This window comes from Malus domestica, chromosome 01 (assembly GCF_042453785.1).
Source record: "Malus domestica chromosome 01, GDT2T_hap1".
Classification (NCBI taxonomy): Eukaryota; Viridiplantae; Streptophyta; class Magnoliopsida; order Rosales; family Rosaceae; genus Malus; species Malus domestica.
Window position 1 is genome coordinate 10,948,670 of NC_091661.1, and position 25,512 is coordinate 10,974,181.

Sequence of the window (25,512 nt, forward strand, 5' to 3'; positions counted from 1 at the left end):
ATTTATCATTTGATAACTACTCTTCACAATACACTCATTCTACACATAGAGATGATGAAGATAGTGACAAATTTGAACCTCATAGGAACTCTATGTGGTACTAAAGTGTAAAATATTGTACTAATTCATTATATATAAATGATTATGGTGTGTTTAGACTTCTTTCATTAATTACTACATATTTTCTACACTCATAATGTTTGTCAGATCGCTATATAATCAACTTGATAATGTTAAATCCATCATGCAATGCATTTCCTTCCAATTTTTTGTGATAAACTAATAGATAATTGACTAAATAAACATCCTACAAAGTTTCAATACAAATTTCCAAGTTTTTCTTACAATTTCCGTGGTTTCCATGTAATTTTTATCGATATCGATATTTTACCGATATTTCCATCGATATTTCCGTGTTTTCGGACTACCGATATTTCCGATATCACCGATATTTTCTTCCTTGATCAAAACAATAGATTCACTAATACTTAAGAGTTTATTCATACTTTCATTAAGTATAACATAAGATTTTGTGGTATGCACTAGTGTAAATATTTTAAATTGAAGATCAAATTCATTCATTGTATTCATATGGGGTCAAGGAGTGTAGCTGTAAAAAATCATCAAAATCGGGGTTAAAATAACCGTTAAGTCGTTCATTGTATTCATATGGGGTCAAGGAGTGTAGCTGTAAAAAATCATCAAAATCGGAGTTAAAATAACCGTTAAGTCGTGATTTTTCGTTTATAATCGTCGAAAAGTTTTGTCCCGTTACTTTATCTCTGAATGTTTGTTTTTTTTCAATTTTTGGTGTATGTGATCTTGAAGTATATACAAACATGTGTTGACGGTTGGATCATTGAAACTAGTTTCGTAGAATGAGTATCCCATCAAAACAATAGATTCACTAATACTTAAGAGTTTATTCATACTTTCACTAGTGTAAATATTTTAAATTGAAGATCGAATTCATTCATTGTATTCATATGGGGTCAAGGAGTGTAGCTGTAAAAAATCATCAAAATCGGAGTTAAAATAACCGTTAAGTCGTGATTTTTCGTTTATAACCGTCGAAAGGTTTTGTCCCGTTACTTTATCTCTGAATGTTTGCTTTTTGCAATTTTTGGCGTATGCGATCTCGAAGTATATATAAACATGTTTGACGGTTGGATCATTGAAACTAGTTTCGTAGAATGAGTATCCCATCAAAACAATAGATTCACTAATACTTAAGAGTTTATTCATACTTTCATTAAGCATAACATAAGATTTTGTGGTATCCACTAGTGTAAATATTTTAAATTGAAGATCGATTTCATTCATTGTATTCATATAGGATCAAGGAGTGTAGTTGTTAAAAATCATCAAAATCGGAGTTAAAATAATCATTAAATCATGATTTTTTGTTTATAACCGTCAGAAAGTTTTGTCCCGTTACTTTATCTCTGAATATTTGTTTTTTGTAATTTTTGGCGTATGCGATCTCGAAGTATATACAAACATGTTTGACGGTTGGATCATTGAAACTAATTTTGTAGAATGAGTATCCCACTATAACAATAGATTCACTAATACTTAAGAGTTTATTCATACTTTCATTAAGTATAACATAAGATTTTGTGGTATCCACTAGTGTAAATATTTTAAATTGAAGATCGATTTCATTCATTGTATTAATATAGGATTAAGGAGTGTAGCTATAAAAAATAATCAAAATCGGAGTTAAAATAACCGTTAAATCGTGATTTTTCGTTTTATAACCATCGAAAAGTTTTGTTTGGTTACTTAATCTCTGAATGTTTGTTTTTTGCGATTTTTTGCTGATCATTGAAATTAGTTTTGTATTATTCGTATCCCATCAAGTTCAATGGTGTGTGTATATATATATATTTATTAAGTAGATTTAAATCTATTTATTTGTACGTATAATTGACCGGTACACAGAGTAGTACGTCACGTGTCATTATAAAAATAGTGGGACATGTCATATGTGTGATAAAAAGTTAATAACTTAAAAAAAATAAAATTTCTCTCCACTTTTATTAATTTTCATTTTTCCCTCTCTTTTTTGTTTCCTTTTTAGCTTTTCTTATAATTTTCATTTTTCCCTCCCTTCTTTTTCTTCAAAGGGCAGCAGCCTACCCATCTTTCCCTCTTTTTTTTTGTTTCATTTTCAGCTTTTCTTATAATTTTCATCTTCCCTCCCTTTTTCTTCAAAGGGTGCGGCATGAATGGAATGGAATTATGGAATCAATGGATGCATAGTAATTATTAATTATTATAGTTTTTATAAAATTTAATTTAAAATTTAATATATATATATAATTATTATAGTTAATATTTTGGGGGTATAATTATTATAGTATATATAATTATTATAATTATTATAGTTAATTTAATATATATTATAGTTTTTAGGGGTATAAAATTGTTAAATTAATATATATATATATATATATATATATCATTATTATAGTATTTTTTTATGGTTATAAAATTATAAAATTAATTTTCTGCTTATCATGTATCGTGTTATTTATGTGTATACCCGAATCAACCCGTTATCTTAACAGGTACTTATCGGGTTACCCGATAACAATCCGATTCATTATCGTGTTGACCCAAACATCTATTAATTTCGTGTCGTGTCGTGTTAGGAATTGCCATGTCTAGTTACCGTATTAATAGGCCGGCCCAACCTATTTTATCTGGCTGACACCCGCTTAATTATACATCCCAGAACCACGGGATTATTTGGTCAAGTAGAAAACTCACCCCTCTCGCTATCTCTGTCCCTCTTGCATCGCTTGCTCTTTAATCTGAATCCCAGGTTGTTGTGCCCTCCTCCTCTTCATCCTCCTCTTTGTTCCGCTCTTCTGCTTCTATTTCTCTCTCTCTCCAACCCTCCTTCTATTTTTCTTGCAAATTTCTTTCAATTGATTGAATTTGGTTATTGTTCTCCCTAATTTTGTAATTTATTATAATTTTGCCTTCTAGTTAAAATGTAAGGTTTGTCAGTTTTCATATCTGAAAAAAAAAAAAAATTGATCTTGCATGTGTGCCATTTCCCCTGCCAGAAGAACACTACCTACCCGGTTTGTTTTTCTGGTATGGGTCGAATCATTTGAAAAAAAAAAATCAATTTGGTTGGGTTTTTTTGGCAAGAATTGTAAAGATCCTGAGTTAGTTATGTTGAAAATTTGAACCCAGTTGAAGAAATGGGTTGGACGATTTTTCCCGACTTCTTGAGCTTTTTGGTGAATTGGTTATTATCTGTACGTTGCAGGTTATATTCAACAAGGGGAAATTGAAAGTGCATTTAATTTATTTTATAGACTCCTGCCATCTGGAATATCAAGCATGCTGGGTGCAGGTGCTGATTTGGCTGCAACAAGATCTGGAGAACATATCCAAGGATATGCTGTAAAAAGCTGGAGTTGGTAAATTCACCATTGTTCCATGTTCATCAATCATCAAATGTTCTCTTTAAAATAATAATATTTTTAAGTCTTTCTTATTCGATAGAGTATCAAACTAAATTAAGTATATTACACCGAACGTTCGACTAATTTAGCCAGTAATATCGGATGACTATTTATTCTATCGGACTGAAATAGTAAGTACAATCAAATTGCCAACCAAGGCCTTAAGTAACAAAATTGTAAAAGCTGGGTTTGGTTATGAGGATGACACATCCGAACCCAATCCATCCCGTTGCCATCCCTACGTGGATCACACAATTCATCTCATTTTAAGGCCCAAAAAGCTTCCCCAAATTTAATTCTCCAATTTTGATCTGGGGCCAAGGCCCAAATACACGCCAGCCGGAGATTAAAGTTGCATGATCAAATCACGCACCGACCAACTAAATAAGAAAATGGACCCCTCTCTCTCTCTCTCTCTCTCTCTCTCTCTCTCTCTCAGTTTTATTATTTCAAGCCAATTACCCTGTGCCGTCAGCCCAATTTTCTCATGCTGCGAAAGTGGAACCCTAGCACTCGTCTAGAAAAACCCTACCTCATTGTCCTTAGAATCCAAAAAAACACATACTTGAACAGTAAAGAATATGCAAGAAGTAGATCAAACACTTTAACTTAAATTGAACATGTACAAGATCAGTGAATGAATAGTAAACGATCCAGATCTAAACTTTGACATGCACCAAAAATGATGCCAATTGAGGTGATTGAATTTTAAGATAACCAATCAGAAAGAAATTCACCATGATCATATCTCTATCAATCTGTCATATTAGATTACCAACCCAGAAAAGAAAAAGAAGATAATTGCAAAGTTAAACAAAGTAGAATTTGAATCATATGGATGGATGGATGGATGGATCAAAGTTTGGTTGATCAGATAGCAAAAGTGATATTAACTAAACATCTAATTGCATTTAATTAATTAATGATATGGAATTGGAATGATTGGATTAAAATATGAGTGTGTCATGTTAGAAGAGACCTGCAAAAGCTTTCCTGAGCTGCTCAGCGTCTTCCACTGGAGAAGGAACCACATCTGGCACTCTGCAACTCGCCACTCTCTCTCCCTCTCTCTGTGTTTTTGTATGCAAGAAGAAGAAGAAGAGAGTGATGATATATACGAGAGTGTGGAGCTTGGCCTTTATATAGACTAAATACAGTCTTGTTAATCTGACTACTATACTTAGTAATTACATGCATTTGGAAACATTTTCTTACCTCTTTCTCTCTCTGTAATCAATCAGTCATGCTTTTTTATCGACAAATCACAATTTTATATGTGAGTTATTCGTATTTTAAGAATTAAGAATGGATAATATGATAAATAAATAAACAAAAATTACTGAAATGCCGGTCAATAATGTTTTTTTTTTTTTAATACAAACGATATTTCTATTCTATAGTAAGAAAAAGTGGAGGGTTTGACCCAAAACGAAGTATATTGAAGAGAAATTCCTGATCATCAGGACAAACCACACTAGTCAATAATTTGTGATTTTCATTGAAATAAATGATGGTGTTTGGTAGTGCAGTGTGACAAAAAAAGAGATATGTACATATATATAAAATATACAATGTATGTATATGCACTTTTTGTACTCAAATTGTGACAACCCATCCCTAATTTTAACTGGAATTTCTTTTTCAATGGTGTGTTTTGACAATTTTTCCCTTTTTGGGGAAAAAGTGGAATCTGACGTGGACGTTGTTTTCGACTGTGGTTTCTTTTCCTAGTTTCGTATGTAATTAGTACTCGTCATCACGAACGCGTGGACGTGAGTTAGACTCGATTCGGAGTCCAAGTGGACATTCCGTGTCGGGGTGTGTCATTTTGGTATCAGAAGCAGACTCACCATTCATTTTAGATGTGCCGACGAGGACGTCGGTCTCCCTAAGGGGGGATTGTAGTATCCCACATTGGCGGGGTAAGGGTTGGTCCCTGACGTACTTGCCCCTCTCTTCCTAGCATGGTGCGTTTTGGGTAGTGAGGTTCTCTTGCCCATAAACAAATTTGTGAAGGCGTGGCCCAAAACGGACAATATTATGCTATGGGGGAGTCGAGATGTGACACAAATGCAGCTTGCGGAGAGGGTAGTATTTACAACGAGTCATGCTTTTATAGTAATTTTACAATTCCAGGGTGACGCACTAGAACTGCCGCATTGGCACGTTGCATGCGATATGGCAAAATGTATGGTAGAGAAAGAAATATGATTCTTTTATATCGGAAGAAAGAGAGAGAATTGAGTTGTAACTAAAGTAGGAAATTATGGGACTGAAATGGTATTTAATAGGAAAAAAGGAAAAATTTTGCAACTTTTTATTTTTTATTTTTTTTTGAAATGAGAGGTCTTCAAATTTTGTAGATGACGCGTTTGATACAAAATGTCAAAATGGTCCAAGTGTTTTACTCTATCGGCCAATTTAGTCCCTATGTTTTTAATTTGATTAAAACTTGTCCATGTGTTTACATCTATTAGCCACAATCTGTGAAAAGACGGTTAAAATTGAAATGTCCTAAATCGCATAGTACTCAAGTGAATTGACCGAAGCGTAAATTTCTAAAGATAGACATTGTATCTGTTTAGTAGGTGTACATAAAATTACATTTTTGTCCTCTCATGTGCCTGACACATGTCAAATTTACCAGTCTTTTAACGAAATGTCTTGAATTGGCTAACCGATGTAAACACAGGGACCAATTTGGCTAAATTGAAAACACGGGGACTAAATTGGGCAATAGAGTAAAACACAGGGACCATTTTGACAGTTAAGCCTTTGTTTTTATATATATTGTTGTATAAGGAAATATTGTCTTTATAAAAAAATTTAACAATTTTATATAAATTAAATAAATTAACGGTTTTGTAGACATCGAAATTTCGGTGAAATAAATGTTCACCAATGTATTAAAGTTTCGACGTGTCAAGGTATACGTGGCATGCACCATGTGTCGCACAAATTGTACACATGGCGTGTGACTCAACAAAATCGGATGAGTCATCAAGGACACATGTCAACACTTGGCAGAAAGGTATTATTTGATTTTAATTAAATCAAATGCTAATTGATGGAGTTAAATCACGAACTGGCCAAAAAATCAAGTCTTGATTCTTTCGTCAATTAATCAAACCCACAATCAAGGCCAAATTCATTCGTAGTCAAGGCTTGGAAAGTCTATAAATGTGAGGCTCTAAGACAAAGAATGGTCCAAAAATCATTTCACACCCAGACACTGTAGCTTTGAAATTCTGCAGCTCTTAAGCACTCAAACCCCCAAACACTCAAACACTCAAGAAGACTCGAAAAATCATTCATGTTCTTTGTCAAATCCTGTGAAGAACCACCAAGCACCCCTACATGTGCCGATTCCTCCATTGCTAAGAGCCAAAACCTTGCGGCCTTCATTCATCCAAGATCAGGTCATCGCTACACATCTACACGTTTTGGAGATCGAATCAGAGGATCAAGTTGTAAAGAGATGGTAACCTTACAAATTGATTAATACAAATATTTACTTTGTATACGTGTTCTTATTTCATTTGTGGTAAGATTTTCGTGTTTACAATTTTGGCACGCTTGGTGGGCATTATCTCTATTTCTCATCTCTTTCTCCGTTTGGAAGTCAACACATCCAAGCACACTTCAAACGCAATGGCATCAAAGAAAAGACAAGTCGTTCTCGCAACCAAGGGAAAGAGCTTGAGTACTTCTGCATCGAGCGGAGAATCCATTAGCATCACAACTTGAAGCAAGGCAAAGGCATTCACCATTCTTCAACATGCCACTTCAAAGTTGGTGCCACTAAGGGAACAAGGGGAGCGTCAGATACATGAGCCCATCATCAGCCTGACATCATTGGGCACATCGAAGCATGCTACTGTGGCACGCACGAGGACACCTTAGAGCAGTAAGCAAGGTTCACTCACGTCAAAGGGTTCACCAGAACCCTCATTGTCACCAGCTTCAAACGCGGACTCAAGCTTGGGAGCTTACTACAGATCACCAACCAGCAATCGCTGCACGGAGACTTCGCCAACATCCTCGATGTCTAGAAGAGAGTCACATCCTTTGGTTGGTTGTGCAAGTCATGACCACTTGCGCTACCTTCATTGAAGAACAGCTGGCTCAAATGAATAAGGCGATTGTAAAAATGACCAAAACTTTCAAAGAAAAAGACTTGTAGATTGCTATGGGCATGGACAAGTTGGAGGCGTATCATGATGAAAGAGTTGGTCCTGACCCAAGGAAGAATCAGAATGACCAGAAGTCTGGTGAGAAAGAGAAGAGTCAAGCAAACAAGGCCAGAGACAAGCAGAAACCGGAGACTGAAGCTACATCGATGGGCTCTCTTTCCATCCAGCAACTCAAGGACATGATCGCGAACACCATCAGAGCACATGTGGGAGTCACTTCGCCGGATACACTACTGTATTCGAAGCCATATACCAGACGGATTGATGGCTTGTGAAAGCCGATGGGGTACCAGCCACATAAGTTTATGCAATTTGATGGAAAAAGAAACCCAAAGCAGCACGTCGCTCATTTTGTTGAGACTTGCAACAATGCGGAAACTAAGGGAGACTACCTCTCGAAGTAGTTTATCCGCTATTTGAACAGGAATGCGTTTGATTGGTACACGGACCTAGAGCTCGAGTCCATCAATAGCTAGGAGCAATTGGAGCGGAAGTTTTTGAACCGTTTATATAGTACTCGTCGCACTGTCAGCATGATGGAGCTCACAAGTATAAAACATTAGAAAGATGAGCCAATCGTTGACTACATCAACCAATGGCGCACTCTAGGATGAGCCAGTCGTTGACTACATCAACCAATGACACACTATAAGTCTTGACTATAAAGATAGACTCTTGGAGATCTCTTTCATCAAGATATGTGTACAAGGCATGCATTGGGGATTACATTACATTCTTCAACGTATTAAGCCTTGAACTTTCAAAGAGTTATCTACCCGCACCCATGACATGGAGTTAAGCATCGCCATCCATGGAAAGAAAGGGTTGATCACCGACTACAAGAAGGACAAAGTTTTTCGGCTAAAGGGGGAGAAGGCTGCTAGGAAACCCACCAAGGAAGCAATGACGGTCAACGTAGCACTCATCAAAATTTCTACACGAGACACAACTCACGTCAAGATCTCTTCAAGAGACAAGAAAAAGGAAGTGAAATGGAATGAACCTTTTCGTGACCAGGAGAGGCGTAAGCGCAACTTGTAGAAGCTTGAAGAAAAGACCTACCCATTCTCTGACTCTAATGTGGCTGCTATGTTGGAAGATTTGCTCGACAAAGAGGTGATTAAGCTGCCTGAGTGTAAATGACTGGAAGAAATGAACTAGGTGAATGATCCAAAATACTGCAAGTACCATCGCATCATCAGTCATTCAATAGACAAGTGCTTTGTGCTAAACGAGTTGATCATAAAACTTGCTCGGGAAGGAAAAATCGAGCTAAATCTTGAGGAGGTCGTAACGGTAAACATGATAAGCATTGTGTTTGGATCATTTGATTCGGTGCCTTTTTGTGTATTGCCAGTCAAGCCTCGGCCATAGTCATCAAAGAGGAAACATGAAGTGCTTCACGTGAAAAAAGCAAACACCACGAACGAAGCAAGCTACTTTAGTAACATGGACCTCCCTAATGGCTTGTTAGCTAATGATGATGAAGGATGGACGTTGGTGAGACGAAGGAAGGCACGTTAATGACGACCGTAAGTTGCTCATGCAAGGAAGGTAGGGCAAGAAGGAAGTCATCACCATCATGCTGCGAAGACCTAGCCAAGAGCTGCCTCAAGGATGACAAAGCCAACACGTAGAGAATAACCTAAGGTTTGGAAGCCGCGAGCTCCAGTGGCCCTGCAAGAGTACTTTCTCAAAAGCTTCCTTAAACACAGTCTAATCACAGTCACTTGTTACATAGTTGAGAGGGAAAAACCTTCAAGTGAAAGTGATTCTACCAATAAGCAAGAAGAGATTCCTCAACAAATAAAAGGTGTACCTTTGCGCTTTAGCATGGAAGAAGCATTGCAACTGCCCGAAGAAATATGAAGGGCATTAGCGAAAACATTGATGGATCTTGATAGCTACTCGTTGAAAGCATGCAAAGTTGGAGGTTTAGAACTTCGACCTTATAAGTGCACTATGTGTTGTGCCACATGTGCTGCCATCAACTTCACCAACAAAAGACCTACTGTTGGGGTCGAAGCCACATAATTATCTACATTTTGTCTTAGGCTATGCAAGAGGGTAGAAAGTCGAGCCCATGCACCGGATCGCACATGCCTGCAATGTCCCACATGCTCGAGTGCTATGGTGTCCCACATGTCTGTGATACCCTGGATCCTAACCTACAGTTGGTGCATTGGTGAACCTGCACCGCACCATGCTTAATCAGCACCCCAGTTTGGGCCTAGCCTTCTTGCAGCCCATTTTGCTGCTATTAGGCTTGCAGCCCAACCATTTTATTGAGGGCCTGATCAACTCATGTCCAACCCAACCTAATTTTTGGGTCTGGGCCGCATGTTTCAATTTGCTCATCCCACCCGTGGGCTTTGGCCCATGTTTTTGGGCCCCAAGCTTAATTGTTTATTTTTTTTAGACAATTTGGATTTTATATTTTTTTCACCCACACTTTAAATTTGGCCCAAAGTCCAAATAATTAATTCAATTATAATTATAGATCTGAAGTTCTATTTGCATATTTTCTTGTTGCGTATTTATGTATATATATTTGTGTTTATCTGTAAGAACATATGAACCTGAAGTTCATAATTATTTTGAAAACATGCCTTTTTAGAAAACCTGAAGTTTTCCTTAAAAACATCACCCATGAAAACCCGAAGTTTTTTCATGTAAATTTAAACCAATACATGTCTATTAGAACCTAAATGTTCTACTCCTATGTGAATGAATTGATTTTTTTCTCCATTACACTATGTTGATGCACAAAATCAGTGAGAACTTTGGTACAACAGAAAATGTTAAGTTTGTGACCTCCGCTAGATTGCTCCGGTCACTAGTGTGGATAAGTATGTAAATAGATAGAGACAAGGAAGCAAACACAAGATGTACATGGTTCACCCAGATTGGCTACGTCCACGGAGTAGAAGAGTTCTCATTAATTGTGAAGGGTTTACACAAGTACATAGGTTCAAGCTCTCTTTTAGTGAGTACTAGTGAATGATTTAGTACAAATGACATTAGGAAAATATTGTGAGAGAATGATCTCTATTTATAGAAGAGAGTTTTTAGTTTCATTCTGACATTGACACGTGTCGTGTTGTGATTGACTTCTGATGTTGACACGTGTCGCGCTATGATTGGCTTCTGATGTTGACACGTGTCGCGCTGTGATTGGCCTCCTGGTTGGAGGGAAACTCTTCTGGGTCCTTGACGGTATAACATTGACCGGTGCTCAGTAGTTTCGGGATTAGTCAAGTATGATACAAACACACTAACCACATCTTGTCTATCTACTTTGTGATGGGAACATGTCGAATTTGAACAAACTCGACTTCACTGCTTTGGAGGTCTTTGGAAGAAACTACCTCAAGTGGGTCTAAGATGTGAAGTTCCATCTCACTGCAAAGAATTTGCGTCCCGCCATTGAAGATGAGACAGACAATCCGGTTGGCGAAGCTAAGAAAGCCACTGCCATGATCTTCATCTGAAGACATATTCATGACACATTGCGGACCAAGTACCTTGCTGAGGAAGATCCACGATCACTATGGGTCGCTTTGGCTGATCGTTTTGATCACAAAAAGACATCTTCTTGCTTGAAGCAAGACATAACTAGCAAAATTTGCGCTTCCAAGAATTTAAGTTTGTGAATGAATATAATTATGAAGTTTATTGAATCCGATCACTTCTCAAGTTCTGTAACGAGACCTTGACCGAAGAAGATCTCTTGGAGAAAACCTATTCAACCTTCTTTGCCACTAATATTGTCTACAACAACAATATAGGGTTCAGAAGTTCACTATGTTTTCGGATTTGATCTCTATTTTACTTCTCGCTGAAAAGAAGAATAAGTGATTGATGAAAAATCATCAAGCTCAACCTACTGGGGTGACTGTTGTGCCTGAAGCACATTATAGCACGAACCAACGCCCAAAACGCCAAATAGGTGTGGTAGGGGCGGCCAGAAGCCACCCCGACAAGGTCAACAGAACCAAAGCCCAACTAAGGGAGGAAACAAAGCCTAGAAGCGCCCTAACCTCGCTCCCAAGGCCCCAAACTTCAAGAATAAAGGCAAAGCAGCCAAAACCATGGATGCAAATATGTGATATCGCTGTGGTTCAAAGGACCATTGGTCCCGTGTTTTCCGAGCTCCCCAGAAGGTTGTAGCTGGATATCATTCTCGTCGTAAAAAGTTTGAATCAAACTTTATGCAAGTGCATGAACCAGAGAGTACCAAGATGGAGGTTTTTGACTTTCAAGAGGTCGTTACCCTTATGGAAGATTAGAATCTTAGACATAAACTATTTTTCTAGTTGAAATTTCGACATTGGGGCCGAATTCCACCTAGTGGCCGAACCCCCCTTGTGTTTTTGGTTAATTTTGAACAATTTTCCTTTATGTTTGGATTATTTGTTGGTGATTTGTCTTTGGATATTAAGTTTTTTAATTAATTACCATCCTTGAATACTTAAATTATTTTGAATGATATTTGTTTTTTAGAACTTTTATGCAAGTGACCAATTCAAATTAATTTTCATTCTAGGTATGACTAGTGGGAAAGTTAGTTGTTTGGCAGATAGTGTAACCACGCACACCATTTTGCGTGAACGCATCTATTTCACCAACTTCATACCTAAGAATGCACCTCTGACAACATTCTCAGGTCCATCCAACCTGATTGAAGGATACGGTAAGGCACGTATAATATTGTCCAATGGTACAATTTTGACCATTGATGAAGCACTCTATTCTCCGCGTTCCGGAAGAATGTTGTTGAGTTTTAAGGACATTAGAGATAATAATTACCACGCTGAAACCTATGTAGAAAACAAAGTTGAATTTATGTTCATAACTTCCTAGGAATATGGCCAGAAGCGTATTCTAGAGAAGGTGCAGCATATCTTGAGTTGTCTGTATACTACGACCATACGCCCCATAGAAAGCCACATGTGGCCAGCCTTACCTCTGGACCGTGCACGAAATTACACTTTAGCATGATCATTTAGGACACCCTGGATGAATAGTGATACGCCGTATCCTCAAATCATCACACAGGCATCCACTAACTTGAAGTTTAGGTTCGATTCAAGGAATCACATGTCAAACCTGTTATATAGGAAAGCTTATTATTAAGCCTTCTTATGACATGATTTGTTCGAATCCTCCTATTTTTCTACAGAGGATTCAGGGGGGCATTTGTGGACCAATTCACCCTCCCTACAAACCATTTAGATATTTTATGGTTTTGGTTGACGTTTCCACACGTTGGTAACACGTGTGCTTGTTGTCCATAAGGAATGCTGCATTCTCTAAACTGTTGGCTTTGGTTATCAAGCTCAGGGCTCACCATCTTGATTATCTGATCAAATATATTCGATTAGAGAATGCTGGAGAATTCACATCTAAAACTTTTGATAACCATTGCATGTCTGTTGGGGTTGAAGTTGAACATCATGTACCCTATGTTCACACCCAGAATGACTTGGCAGAGGCATTCATTAAGCGCTTACAAATGATTGCTCGATCGTTGGTCATATGTACCAAGCTCTCGATCGCTGCTTGGGGCCATGCAATATTGCACACAGCCATGTTGGTTCGCCTGAGACCTATTGCAACCTAACCATATAGTGCCATTCAGTTGGTTATCGGATATGAACTCGACATATCGCATCTGCGCGTTTTTTGTTGTGAGGTCTATGTGTCGATTTCGCCGCCCTTAAGTACAAAAATGGGGCCTCAGCGAATGATGGGAATCTATGTCGGATATGATTCTCCTTCGATTATTCGTTACTTAAAACCTTTGACAGGCGATCTGTTTACCGCTATTTTCACGGATTGTCACTTCTATGAGATAGTCTTCCTGTCATGAAGGGGAGATAAGAACGTCAACATTTGTGATGAACGACACAAATTATCGTAGATGACTCCTACTTTGTCTTATTTAGATATTCAAAGCATAGCTCAGAGCATGCCAAATGCTTTCATCGATTTAGTGTGAGTGACAAGATCACATATTACAGCTGCAAATGTACTTGCAAAGATGGATGTACCAAATATACGATAGATTTCCCTCATGGAGGCTCGGGACACCACTTTGGCTGATCCATGTACATTAACAGCTAGCCAATCATTGGCCCTTATACAAAAGTGTGGTAGACCACTTGGTTCAAAGGATTCACACCCCCGGAAGAGGAAACCCACAATACAGGCACCTGAAGAGCCTACTGTGAATTTGACTGTCGCTTACTTATTCTATCCAACTCATGAGGAAATTCTAGATTACGAAAGCGTCCTTGAAGAGACAAATCCACCTCATGAGAATCGTGAGATTTCGGTCTATTATGCTAGCTTAAATGATGTTTGGTGTAAAAAATGAGATAATCATCGATGATGTATTAGCATATGCAATAGCTACTGAGATCATGTCGATGTAGAACCGATTGGTCAAATTGGAAACAAGCAATCCAAGTCAAACTCGAATCACTTGCGAAACGTAAGGTGTTTGGACCTATAGCTTTTGCTCCTCCACATGTGAAGTCCGTTGGCTACAAGTGGGTTTTCGTTCGGAAGCGTAATGAGAAGAACGAAAGTGTGCTTTACAAAGCTCGTCTTGTTGCACAAGGCTTCTCATAACACATTGTGATTGACTATGACAGAACTTATTCACCCGTTATGGATGTGATTACTTTTCACTACCTTATCAGTTTGGTAGTTTACGAAAATCTGAGTATGCAGCTGATGGACGTAGTAACTGCGTATCTCTCTGGGGATCTTGATACGAAAATTTATTTAAAAGTTCCCAAATGACTTACATTGACTAGATCAAATATTTCTAAACCCCAAAACACACTATCAATTCAGCTTTGGCGTTCACTCTACAGTTTGAAGCAATCAGGAAAAATGTGATATAACCGTCTGAGTAAGTATTTGACTAGTCAGGGATATGTGAACAATGAACTATGCCCGTGTGCGTTTATTAATAAGTCACATTCCGGTTTTACGATAGTTTCAGTATATATCGATGACATGAATCTCATCGGAACTCCTGAAGAGCTTGCGAGAACTGTCACGCACCTGAAGTCGGAATTTGAGATGAAAGATCTAGGAAAGACTCAATACTGTGTTGGTCTCAAGATAGAGCACCATTCAGATGGAATCTTAGTACATCAAACGAACTACACCCATAAGGTGTTATGCCGCTTTAACGAGGATAAAGCGAAGCCTTCGAGTATTCATATGGTTATTCGATCGCTTAATGCAAAACAAGATCCATTTCGTCCGAATGAGGATGATGAAGAGATTTTGGAGCCTGAAGTTCCTTATCTAAGTGTGATAGGCGCTTTATTGTACTTAGCTCAATGCACTAGACTTAACATCTCCTTCACTGTCAATCTTTTGGCAAGATATATTAATGCACCAACATGTGGACACTGGACTGGTGTTAAAGACATTTTCCGCTACCTTAAGGGCACATCATCATTTGGCAAGATATAGTAATGCACCAATCTTTTGGCTTGTTTTATCCATATGGATCCTCGAGTGATGCCACATCATCATTATCTCGAGTTGATTCCTTCCTTGTTGGTTATGCCGACGCAGGATACTTATTTGATCTACACAAGGTGACCTCTCAAACGGGTTATGGCTTTACCGTTGGAGGCACCGCAATCTCTTAGAGGTCAAATAAAGAGACCTTATTTGCCACTTCGTCTAACCATCCTGAAATTCTCACCTTATATGAACCAACTCTAGAATGCTTTTGGTTGAGAGCAGTTGTGGGCCATATTTGATGCTCCTACGATCTTTACCTCGTTGTTGATGTCCCGATAACGATCTATGAGGACAATGCAACATGCATTGAACATCTCAAGAAGGGTTACATCAATGGAGACAACACCAAGCACATTGCACCAAAGTTCTTCTTCTCACATCAACAACAAGAGCATCAGAAGATTAAAGTCACGCAAATCCGTTCACAAGACAATCTGGCCGACCTCTTCACCAAATCACTACCGAAGACGACGTTTTAGAAGCTAAATTTGTATGCGTAAACTTTCTGAGTTGTAACATTGCTAATTCTCTTTGGAATTGTGTCAAACTCAGGGGTAGTATCTTGAAGTATACTCGCTTGATCTTAATGTACTCTAATTCTTAAGATTAAGAGCATTTTTCCCACTAGGTTTTTGCTACCTAACTAGGTTTTAACGAGGCACCCACCTTGGGTTGATCATATCCCTGATGACGTCCTGTAGATGTTTCATTTGACTTTGCATTACTCACGCATTTTCCTTAAATTATGGATTTTATCCTTACTTGGGTTTTTACCATAGGCATAGGGTTTTTTTTTGAGACTTACTTCCTTATGCAAGTTCCTACCTTGTTGAGAATAGCGTGTTCCCATAATCAGTGCCGACGAGTCGACTTCCTCAAACCTCTACATGATGCCGAATCTTCTTGAGTATTTACACACTCAAGGGAGAGTGTTGTAAACTTCTAGTTTAAGTGTGATTGTGTAAATCCTAGCTTAGAATTGATTCTAGTTATTCTTTCCTATATGGACTTGTATTCCTTGGGGATGAAGGATTTCTTCTCTCTCTTATTACTATAAATAAAGACACTGCGTATGAGGAATAACACATTCCTCTACAACCCTACAAACACATATCTCTCTATATTTTCTCTCTGTGCTGCTGGCCTTCCTTCCCTTGTCAGATAAAAAAGGCCACAACAGTTTACATGTTTTTCTCTCGTCTTTTTCTTTTTTCACATCAAAAAACGCACATTTATAAAGTATAAAAAAGTATAAAAAAAATGCTAGAATATTCATCTTTTTAAATTATATTTGTAAATATCATGATGTATGGGTTAATAATTGAACTTTGTTTTGGATGAGGATCTTCTCAGGATTCTTTAGAGATCCTCACATCTTATTCACTCATTGTACATCGTGAGATCAACTTTCGTTAGGTACTATTTATGTTTAATTTTAAATAATAATTTTAAATAATTTATGGTCACATGATATATGATGACCAGATAGAATGTGAGGATCCGGATAGAATCCAAATTCCTTCTTTTTAATAATTTAAAAAATAAAAAATATGATCTGTGTAACATCATATATTCGCCTATTTGTTCATCTGACTATATTGTCTGTGCGTTTTGATTTTGACATGTTTTTTTTTTTTTTTTCTATTCTTTTGCTTTGTGCCGACTTGATGAGTAGAAATTACAAATAGTTGTCTGCCACGTGCGCGGTGTGCCCATAGAATCTGATGATTTTCAGATCAACGAAATGCTGCGTATGTAAGGAAGCATAAAAACATGGGATTTGGATCCCATCCAGATCCAAATTGTGGGGATCATAGGGATCCTCACATCTTAGTAATTCATTGTGCATCGTATGGTAAAAAATCATTTGATTTTTTTTATTATTTAAAGTTAAACACAAATAGTACCTGATGAAAACTGACCGTACGATATACTACGAACGGCTAGGATGTGAGGATCCCTAGGATCCCCACAAAGTGAATCCGAAGAGGATCCTCTTCCAAAAACATGAAAATAAAACGAAGAGAATCGACTCCTTCAGGGACCGAACCCAGACGCGTGACTTTCATTGAAATTCGCCTTTATCCATTGGGACATGAATTCCTTCTTGTTATTCCAAACTATTATATAAATTTTTTTTTTAAAAAAGGGAACAATTGATGGAAAGTCATTGTTATCTATCTCTTCCATAGCCACAATAGCAACAATCAAACAAACTTATTAGCTCGGAGCATTAAACCCATGACCTTCCACATTTTTTTTATTGCTTGGACGTCGCTCTTTCTTCTTCCCATCTCTAAAAAGTGAGAGGATCCTCGCCGGATCATCTTTGACCAGTTTTCGTTAGGTATTGTTTATATTAAATTTTAAATAAAAAAATTTATAATAATTTCTAACTGCACGATATACAGATGTGATTTGAGAATCTCCGGAATCCTCACAAAAAGGATCCGACGAGAATCCCCACTCCTTTAAAAAACCCCATTTCTCTGTTTGATAAAGCTCAAAGCTTTCCTTCTTTTTTGATCGACACTTTGACCAACTGGCCGAAAAAGAAAAACAAGAAATTGGGAAAATCAATGGAGTCCGTGGGATGATTGATAGTGACGATGGTTGATTGGTTGTATAGATTATAGAGGTCAAAGGAAGAGATGGGTGTCGTTCAAAAAAACAAAGGAAGAGATGGGTAGGTAGGCCTCAGTCATTTCGGAGCAAAGCTGCCCACTTTGTCTGCCTTCCTCAACCTCATGCCTAATGCAACATCACACAAATGTATTCCTCGGGTCCTGCAGCACATGGCGGCATAGCTTATCACTGACAACCCTATACAGAAGAAGTATGCTTTGGCCTGGCCTGAGTTTGCGCTATATTTGGACAGTGAGCTGTGAGAATTTTGCCTTCGATTCTTCTAATAATATTTTTGTTTACCTTAATAGAACATTGCATTGAGCAAGCCTTCTTCAAAAAGTGAATTATATGCATTTGCAATTTTGTTTAATTGTTGCTTTTTTGGTTTCAGATTGACTGGGTCGAGTTCATGCTCAGAAACCTTGTCTTGCACACTCGGAAGACTTTGAGGTTAAACAAGTTGAGGTGTGTACAAATTTTCACTGAACGATTCAACAGATGAAAATGTTACAAATGCATATGCTTTTGTGTAATGAATGCAGTTATGGGGCTTTGTATATGCTACCAAGTATGAGGAAGTAGTCGCTCTAAGCCGTATGGAGTCACCTGGGATTTGCCGATGGTGAATGCTTAATTTAGTTCGCATTCTTCTCTGATGGTGATGGTGGTTGTATCTTCACCTTAACAAAAGGTTAATTACGGTATCTGGAGCAGCGAGTATATTATGATTCTACATAAAAGTTACTCGATGTACATAAACAACACCTTAGCATTGTACAACATCATTATATATGGTCCTTGCCAATGATACAACAAATAAGAGTTTACAAGTGCAAAATACCTTGCAATCTAGCCTCTCTTATTGTACACCAAATACTTTGTCAGCTATGTTGCACTGCAAAATTTTATAATGGATCATGACAAGGTTCTAAAAGACGCTAGATACTAGTCGAACACCGGACTAAGGTCTAACACCTAGGCACAGGTCTATGTAGATTAAAGTAAATTTATTATATATCTTATAAAAATAATTAAATTTATTATATAATTTGAAAAGAATTGAAAACTTATTATAATTGTGCCAATGTATATTTTCAAGAAACCATACTCAAGTTGCTATCTCAATTGCCCTTGCAAATTATTATCTTTTGTTTCAACTGATTTTATGGTATTTTTTTTTTTACTTTTTGGGTTTGTACTTTGTGCTTGTGAGGCTGCAAGAATTTATTATTTGGAAACTATTTATCGAAAAGGTCTTTTTATGAAGATAGTAGGAATTGTTATGAATTTACAGCTGGACCCATGAATTGATGACACATAGCAGCACCTGAGTTGCTAAGTTTTCCACGTGGGATTAGCCAACATGCCAGTCCAAAGACATTCGTCATGTTAGTAGTATACTAGGTGGAAAGTGAGTAGATAAGGTAGCCAAATTGCTAAACAAATATAAGTAGGAGGCGACCTTTGTTTACACGTATACGTACTGAAAGTTTGAATGGCCAATTTGATATGTGCCTCTTTTTACACGTATGGATATTAACAAGTTTGAATGGTCAATTTGACTTGTGCCTCTTTATATGTCTTTATATAAATTAAACCCTAGTGGTATAGATATCTACAGTTTCATGCATTTGCATTAGGTTAGTACACCTCCTGCAAACATTGTGATAAGCCTCCAGCATTCGTATTATGATGACACATGTATACCAAGTGTCGAATCCTAATACTACATAGCCATGCGTCAATTTCTTGAGTGTTCCATCCATTTTCTTTATCCCATTCTGAATAGTTGTCAAGTTAATCCGGAAAATGATCTTTGTCGGATCTTTTTTATGAGGATCGCGTGATCGTGACTGTTTATTGTATATCGTGTAGTTATAAATTATTTTAAAATTTAAAATTTAAAATTTAATATAAATAGTACCTAACAAAAATTGACCGCACGATGTATGATGAACGATCACGATCACGAGATTCCTAGGATCAATAGGAAAAGGATAAGTTGTGCAATTCAGGAAACCATGCAAAAAAATGTGTGTGTGTGTATATATAAATATTTATGTCTATATTTTTATATATTTATATATAATGAGAGAGATTAGAAAAGATAAGAGTGGAAGAAATACATGGTATTTAGACATGATCAAGAAGCTTGTTTAAGTACGTAGAGTTTAGTTATTTCGGTAGTGATGTAGATTTTTAGTTTAGCTTTGGAATTCAAGTAGGGAAAATACGTCAGAGTTTAGTTATTTCGTGAAATGTTATAATATTCTTGATTTTTTTATTGATTAATGTGGTTGGATATTAATTGGCTAATTGCTTCAGTTGAGTGTTCACTTGTTATTGGTTATGGAATTATTGCTGAAATGTTATTCGTTGAGAATATACTGTGATATATGTGAAAGATGGAATGACATTATTTGTGCATCATTCATGTTGATGTGGTTGGAACTTTAGTGTTGACATTGGTTTGGAAATGAGGGTAATTGGAAAGGATCTTTTGTGTAGTTGAATCTATTCATTGTGAACTAGGTCCCAGGCAAGGAAGAAAATATCGGTAATATCGGAAATATCGGTAGTCCGAAAACACGGAAATATCGATGGAAATATCGGTAAAATATCGATATCGATAAAAATTACATGGAAACCACGGAAATTGTAAGAAAAACTTGGAAATTTTTATTGAAACTTTGTAGGATGTTTATTTAGTCAATTATCTATTAGTTTATCACAAAAAATTGGAAAGAAATGCATTGCATGATGGATTTAACATTATCAAGTTGATTATATAGTGAGCTGACAAACATTGTGAGTGTAGAAAATATGTAGTAATTAATGAAAGAAGTCTAAACACACCATAATCATTTATATATAATGAATTAGTACAATATTTGGAGGTTTTATTTAGGATATTAAAAAAAAAAAGGGAAGTGAATAAAATGATGAAGAATAATGTGCCGAATTTGACACTTTAAATTTCTTACACATAAGCATGCGTCTAGGCGTTGAAGTTCCAAATTATAGTATATCAATTAACGATTGAAAATCAATACATTGAATAAGACTAAACTTTAATTTGGATGCCGATTATGTTTTTTCAAGTTTATATAAAGTAAAAGAATTGAATTTTGGAAGTCAGGAGTGTGTCAATTGTTTTATAATTCGTCCGAATACATATATCAGGTTGCTACTCAACGTAATTTGAAAGTATATCTAGTGCAAGGACTTGTCTTTTTTTTGTTGATAAGCAAAGGGTTTGTAGCTTTTTTTGCTAAGCAGTAGAACATATTATGTTTGTTTAATCTTTAGCATTTGATGGTTGTCCACAAATATAGGATAGAAGGCCCCAAATTAGATCTGGCTCTTACCTAGTTGGAGTCATAAGTTCACATGTACCAGCCCTTGAGGCAATACGTTTTGGTTTTCCGGCCAAACCACGGCGAGTTGGCCGGCGTGCAAGGTATCAATCTCTTCGTCTCGTCGAGTAGTACAACTGTTCTTTTTGTTTCACTCAATTTCGTTGAGTATTGAAAAAGTTATACTCATTTGAATCTTACCCAGTTTCCGGCGACCTCAGTGGCTTTCGAGGAAATTTCCGGCCAAAACACAACGATTCAGATGTCTTGTGAGGTACCATTCTCTTCGTCTCTTCGAGGGCTACAACTTTCCTTTTTGTTTCACTCAATTTCATTGCGTATTGAAAAAGTTATACTCATTTGAATCTTACCCAGTTTCCGGCGATCTCAGTGGCTTTTGAGGAAATTTCCGGCCAAACCACGGCGATTTGGCCGGCGTGCAAGGTATCAATCTCTTCGTCTCGTCGAGTAGTACAACTTTCATTTTTGTTTCACTCAATTTCGTTGAGTATTGAAAACGTTATACTCATTTGAATCTTACCCAGTTTCCGGCGACCTCAGTGACTTTCGAGGCATTTTCCGGCCAAACCACGATGATTCAGATGTCGTGTGAGGTTCCATTCTCTTCGTCTCTTCGAGTGCTACAACTTTTGTTTTTGTCTTGCTTGATTGTGTTGAGTTTTGACAAAGTTATGGCCGTTTAAAGTGGGTGTGGATTTTCGGCCGAAATTCCTATTTTCTTCCTTGGTCGAGTCCCACATCGCCCAGCAAGGGCAGTGAGCAAGCCAAGAACGCCTATAAAAGGCACATTCACATGGTGAGAAAGCATGTCTTGGTTAGCCTTTGGGGGCTTTGATCAAGTGTAGTATATGTTGAGATTTTCAACATTTTTAAATATTTTTGAATATTATATTGCGATATTATCGATAATTTTAAAAATATCGTGATATTATCGATAATATTGCGATATTTTGACGAAAATCATTTGGATAGTAAAAAAAATTTCGGATCTCCAAAAAAACGATAATATCGGCGATATTTCGCCGATATTATCGATTTTTTCTTCCTTGGTCCCAGGCGAGCCCGGTATGCACATTAGAATAGGATATCGGCGAGATAAATTGTTGATGTGGGCTGGAGATCAATGAATTAGATAAGATGACTAACAAAAGAGGTTTATGAACTCGGGATATCTTATGGGGGTTAATTTGTATAATAGAATATTCAAACCACCATTGTAGTGGTAAAATGCACGGTATGGGACGTGCAGGTCCGCGTGTTTTATTATATTAGTTAATCGGAATAGTTGAAGAGGTTGCATTGCATTGCATTCATGCATTGTTATCAATAATAATTTGATATTTGGCCATATGATTTCATGACACCTAATTTAATATTGTCTATTTACTGTGATAATGTTATGTCTCTACTGAGCTATTGAAGCTCATCCCTCTATTGTTATGTAGGTTTACGAACTAGACATTCAAAAAGGTAGGCAAGATGAGATCGAATTAGTTGTGAGAATAAAATGTTTATTCATCTTTTTACTGTAGAATTTTAAAGAGTTCTTGATTTGTTTAAGAATCATGAGTTATTTTATAAGAAAAAATTTATTTTCCAACCCGTTTTAATTTCCTTTAATTTATTGAGCTTTTAACTCACGTTTCAGATTCAGGTTCGAGTTTTTATTACTGACCCCGGATTCGAGGCGTGACAGTGCTAAGTGGACTTACTATCATTCTGACCTAGTATATATGACTAGAAATCCTAGTGTACTTGTAACTTCCTGAAAGAACAAATGGCAGCAAGAAAGAAAGTATTTTCAACAATCCAATAGGTCTTTGAGATGCATGGTGCCACAGCCCTTGAAAGTCCACTTTTGGAATTAAGAGAAACGCTTACGGCAAAATATGGGCAACATTGGGAGTCAATTTACAATCTTCATGAAGAGATATTTCTCAACTTCAACTGTTGTCAAAGTAAGTGGAGTTTTTATTTTTTTATTTTTCATAGTTAATTTCAATGTTTTCATTGTCGTGACTCATACAATGCAATGTGAAGAGGGAGTAAGGATAAAAGCTTAACTTCGTTCGATTCTTATCACATGCTCTATTTTAGCCAATGATAACAACAATATAATCCTTCTTGATTATCATCTTGAATCATATGTGATCAATTATACTTTACATTAGATGGCATGAGTACTGGAATCGTAACTTTGGAAGTCTTCCAATTTCACTACATTAAATGACAGTTTTGCAGTTTTACTATATCATGCCATTTACCATGTGCCCTAAGCCCAATTTTCTCGACGCTGCGAAAGCGGAACCGAAGCTCTCATATAGAAAAACCCTACCTTAGAACCCGGCTACAATACCTCACATAGTCTTTCTCCCCCTCTAAGCTCCAACAATGGCATAGATAAAAGTAGAAAGCAATGAGAGTGGAAGACTTCCAAAGATAAGATTCCAGTACTCATGCCATTTAATGTAAAGTATAATTGATCAGATATGATTCAAGATGACAATCAAGAAGGATTATTGTCACAGCCCGTCCCGAAATAAATTATCGATGGCGTGGAAGTTACTAAATTACCTTTGGATGTTGAGATATAATTGAGTTATGTGGTGGTGTGGTTTAAGTTTAAATTTATTTGGACAAATTCTAAATCTTTCCTAAGTTTTGGAACACTTAGGACTCAAAGTGTTTTCTTTAGTTTTGGTTGGTGACCCACGTGGACCCCCCCCACACACACACACAAACTCTCCCTCTCTCCCATGCCTTCTCTCTCTCCTCCCTTTCGGATTTTTTCAAAAAATCTGCACAAAACGTACGGACGAACTTCAAAACCAACCATACACGCACATATTGAGGGTTCAAAGGGCACAATTGTGTTCCTAAGTTTCATACGAGTTGAATGGTACCATTTTTAGGTAAGAACTTCTTCGAAAACTCATGAAAACCCTAACCCGATTTTTGTCACTATTCATGCAATCATAAAATCGTGTGTTTTTGAGGATTTCAAGCTCACAGGAAGCTTTAGGAGGTTCTCACGAAGCTCGGAGTGATTCGTTGGAAGAAATTAGACGTCAAATCATCGAGAACGACAGGTTTTAAGATTTACCGGAATATCAAGGCTTTTTCCGGCGGGTTTCTGGTGATTTTAGGGCTCGACTCATGTATGATTTTGTTCGTCTTGGTGAGATCTTCAAAATGGTTCAAGTTTCATGAAGTTTGGTGTTAAAATGAGAGAGAAATTAGGGTTAGAAACTTTTCAAAAATTCGGCGAATAGTTGCCGGCATCCGGTGACTCGTTAGGGAAGAAGAAGCATATTCCGTCAGTTTTGACGGAATATGCTAATGGCTAAGGTAACGCCATTAGTTTTTAGATGGCATATCCTAGATTTTAACGGAATATTCCTGACGGCATTAACTGCCGCCGTCAGTGTGCCAAGCACGTGCCAGCGCGTGAGTGGATTGTTTGGCCGTGCCTTGGCCTGCTCGTGAGGGGTCGGAAAATTTTTCTAAAAATATAAGCATGTACGTGAGGTTGTGTAGAGTACGTTGGTATATTAAAACATCCCATTTGAGCAATGTATGAGAAGTTATTAGCTAGTATTGGTTATGTGCTTTTAATTAAAGTTTTTATAGTTGTTTCGCATATAGGGGAGACTTATCCCGAGGATGAGCGCAGTCAAGGGCGACTCGGGGGCTACGAACCTTCGACATACCAGTGAGTGGGCTTTTGGTTTTTAGTATGTACTTATATACTTGATATTTTCCCAGAAAATGCATTTAAATGAAAGTATGCCTTGAAATGCCATACTTATAAATCTATGTTTAGTATATGAATTAGTATATGATGCATATATGTAATTGTGGTGTTGTGTACGCTCAGGTAAGCCTAGGTGAGTTTATGAATTGTGAATGTGAATAACGGTTATGATTAATTGAGAAACATTAAGCTCATAAACCTACACCCCCGGTTGATTAATTGAGAAACATTGAGCTCATAACCTGCACCCCTGGTGTTAGTGATTTAGACAGAGATATGGCCTAGGCCTGTTTATAATGTCACCTCCCGCACCCTATGCTCACATTGAATCCAATCTAGGTGCACATTCTTGTCATACAGACCATCATAGGTGGTTCCGACTCGTAGGTGACTAACGATTTATCGCATATCTATCATGAGAGAGTAGCACTGAGCATAACTATATTACACCCAGTCCTGTCATACAGACCATTACAGTGGTTCCAACTCGTGTGTAGTGTAGTGCCGCAGTGACTCCGGCT

At 37.2% G+C, this 25,512-nt stretch overlaps 1 protein-coding gene and 2 long non-coding RNA genes across 3 annotated transcripts; all 3 read left to right on the forward strand.

Moving 5' to 3' along the window:
• Positions 1 to 2,710: 2,710 nt before the first annotated feature.
• Positions 2,711 to 3,517, forward strand: LOC114826195 (uncharacterized). Its single transcript, XR_003775121.2, has 2 exons — positions 2,711 to 2,830; positions 3,287 to 3,517. It is a non-coding gene; the product is annotated as an uncharacterized lncRNA (long non-coding RNA).
• Positions 3,518 to 14,707: 11,190 nt separating this feature from the next.
• On the forward strand, positions 14,708 to 15,175 carry LOC139195788 (uncharacterized mitochondrial protein AtMg00810-like). Its single transcript, XM_070821428.1, has one exon. It carries the CDS (start codon positions 14,708 to 14,710, stop codon positions 15,173 to 15,175), a length of 468 nt encoding a protein of 155 aa, XP_070677529.1.
• Positions 15,176 to 17,707: 2,532 nt separating this feature from the next.
• On the forward strand, positions 17,708 to 18,712 carry LOC114826544 (uncharacterized). Its single transcript, XR_011580866.1, has 2 exons — positions 17,708 to 18,116; positions 18,252 to 18,712. It is a non-coding gene; the product is annotated as an uncharacterized lncRNA (long non-coding RNA).
• The last annotated feature ends 6,800 nt before the right edge of the window (positions 18,713 to 25,512 follow it).

Excerpts from the sequence above, each read along its gene's own strand:
- LOC139195788 (XM_070821428.1), top strand. The coding sequence starts at position 14,708 with ATGAATCTCATCGGAACTCCTGAAGAGCTTGCGAGAACTGTCACGCAC.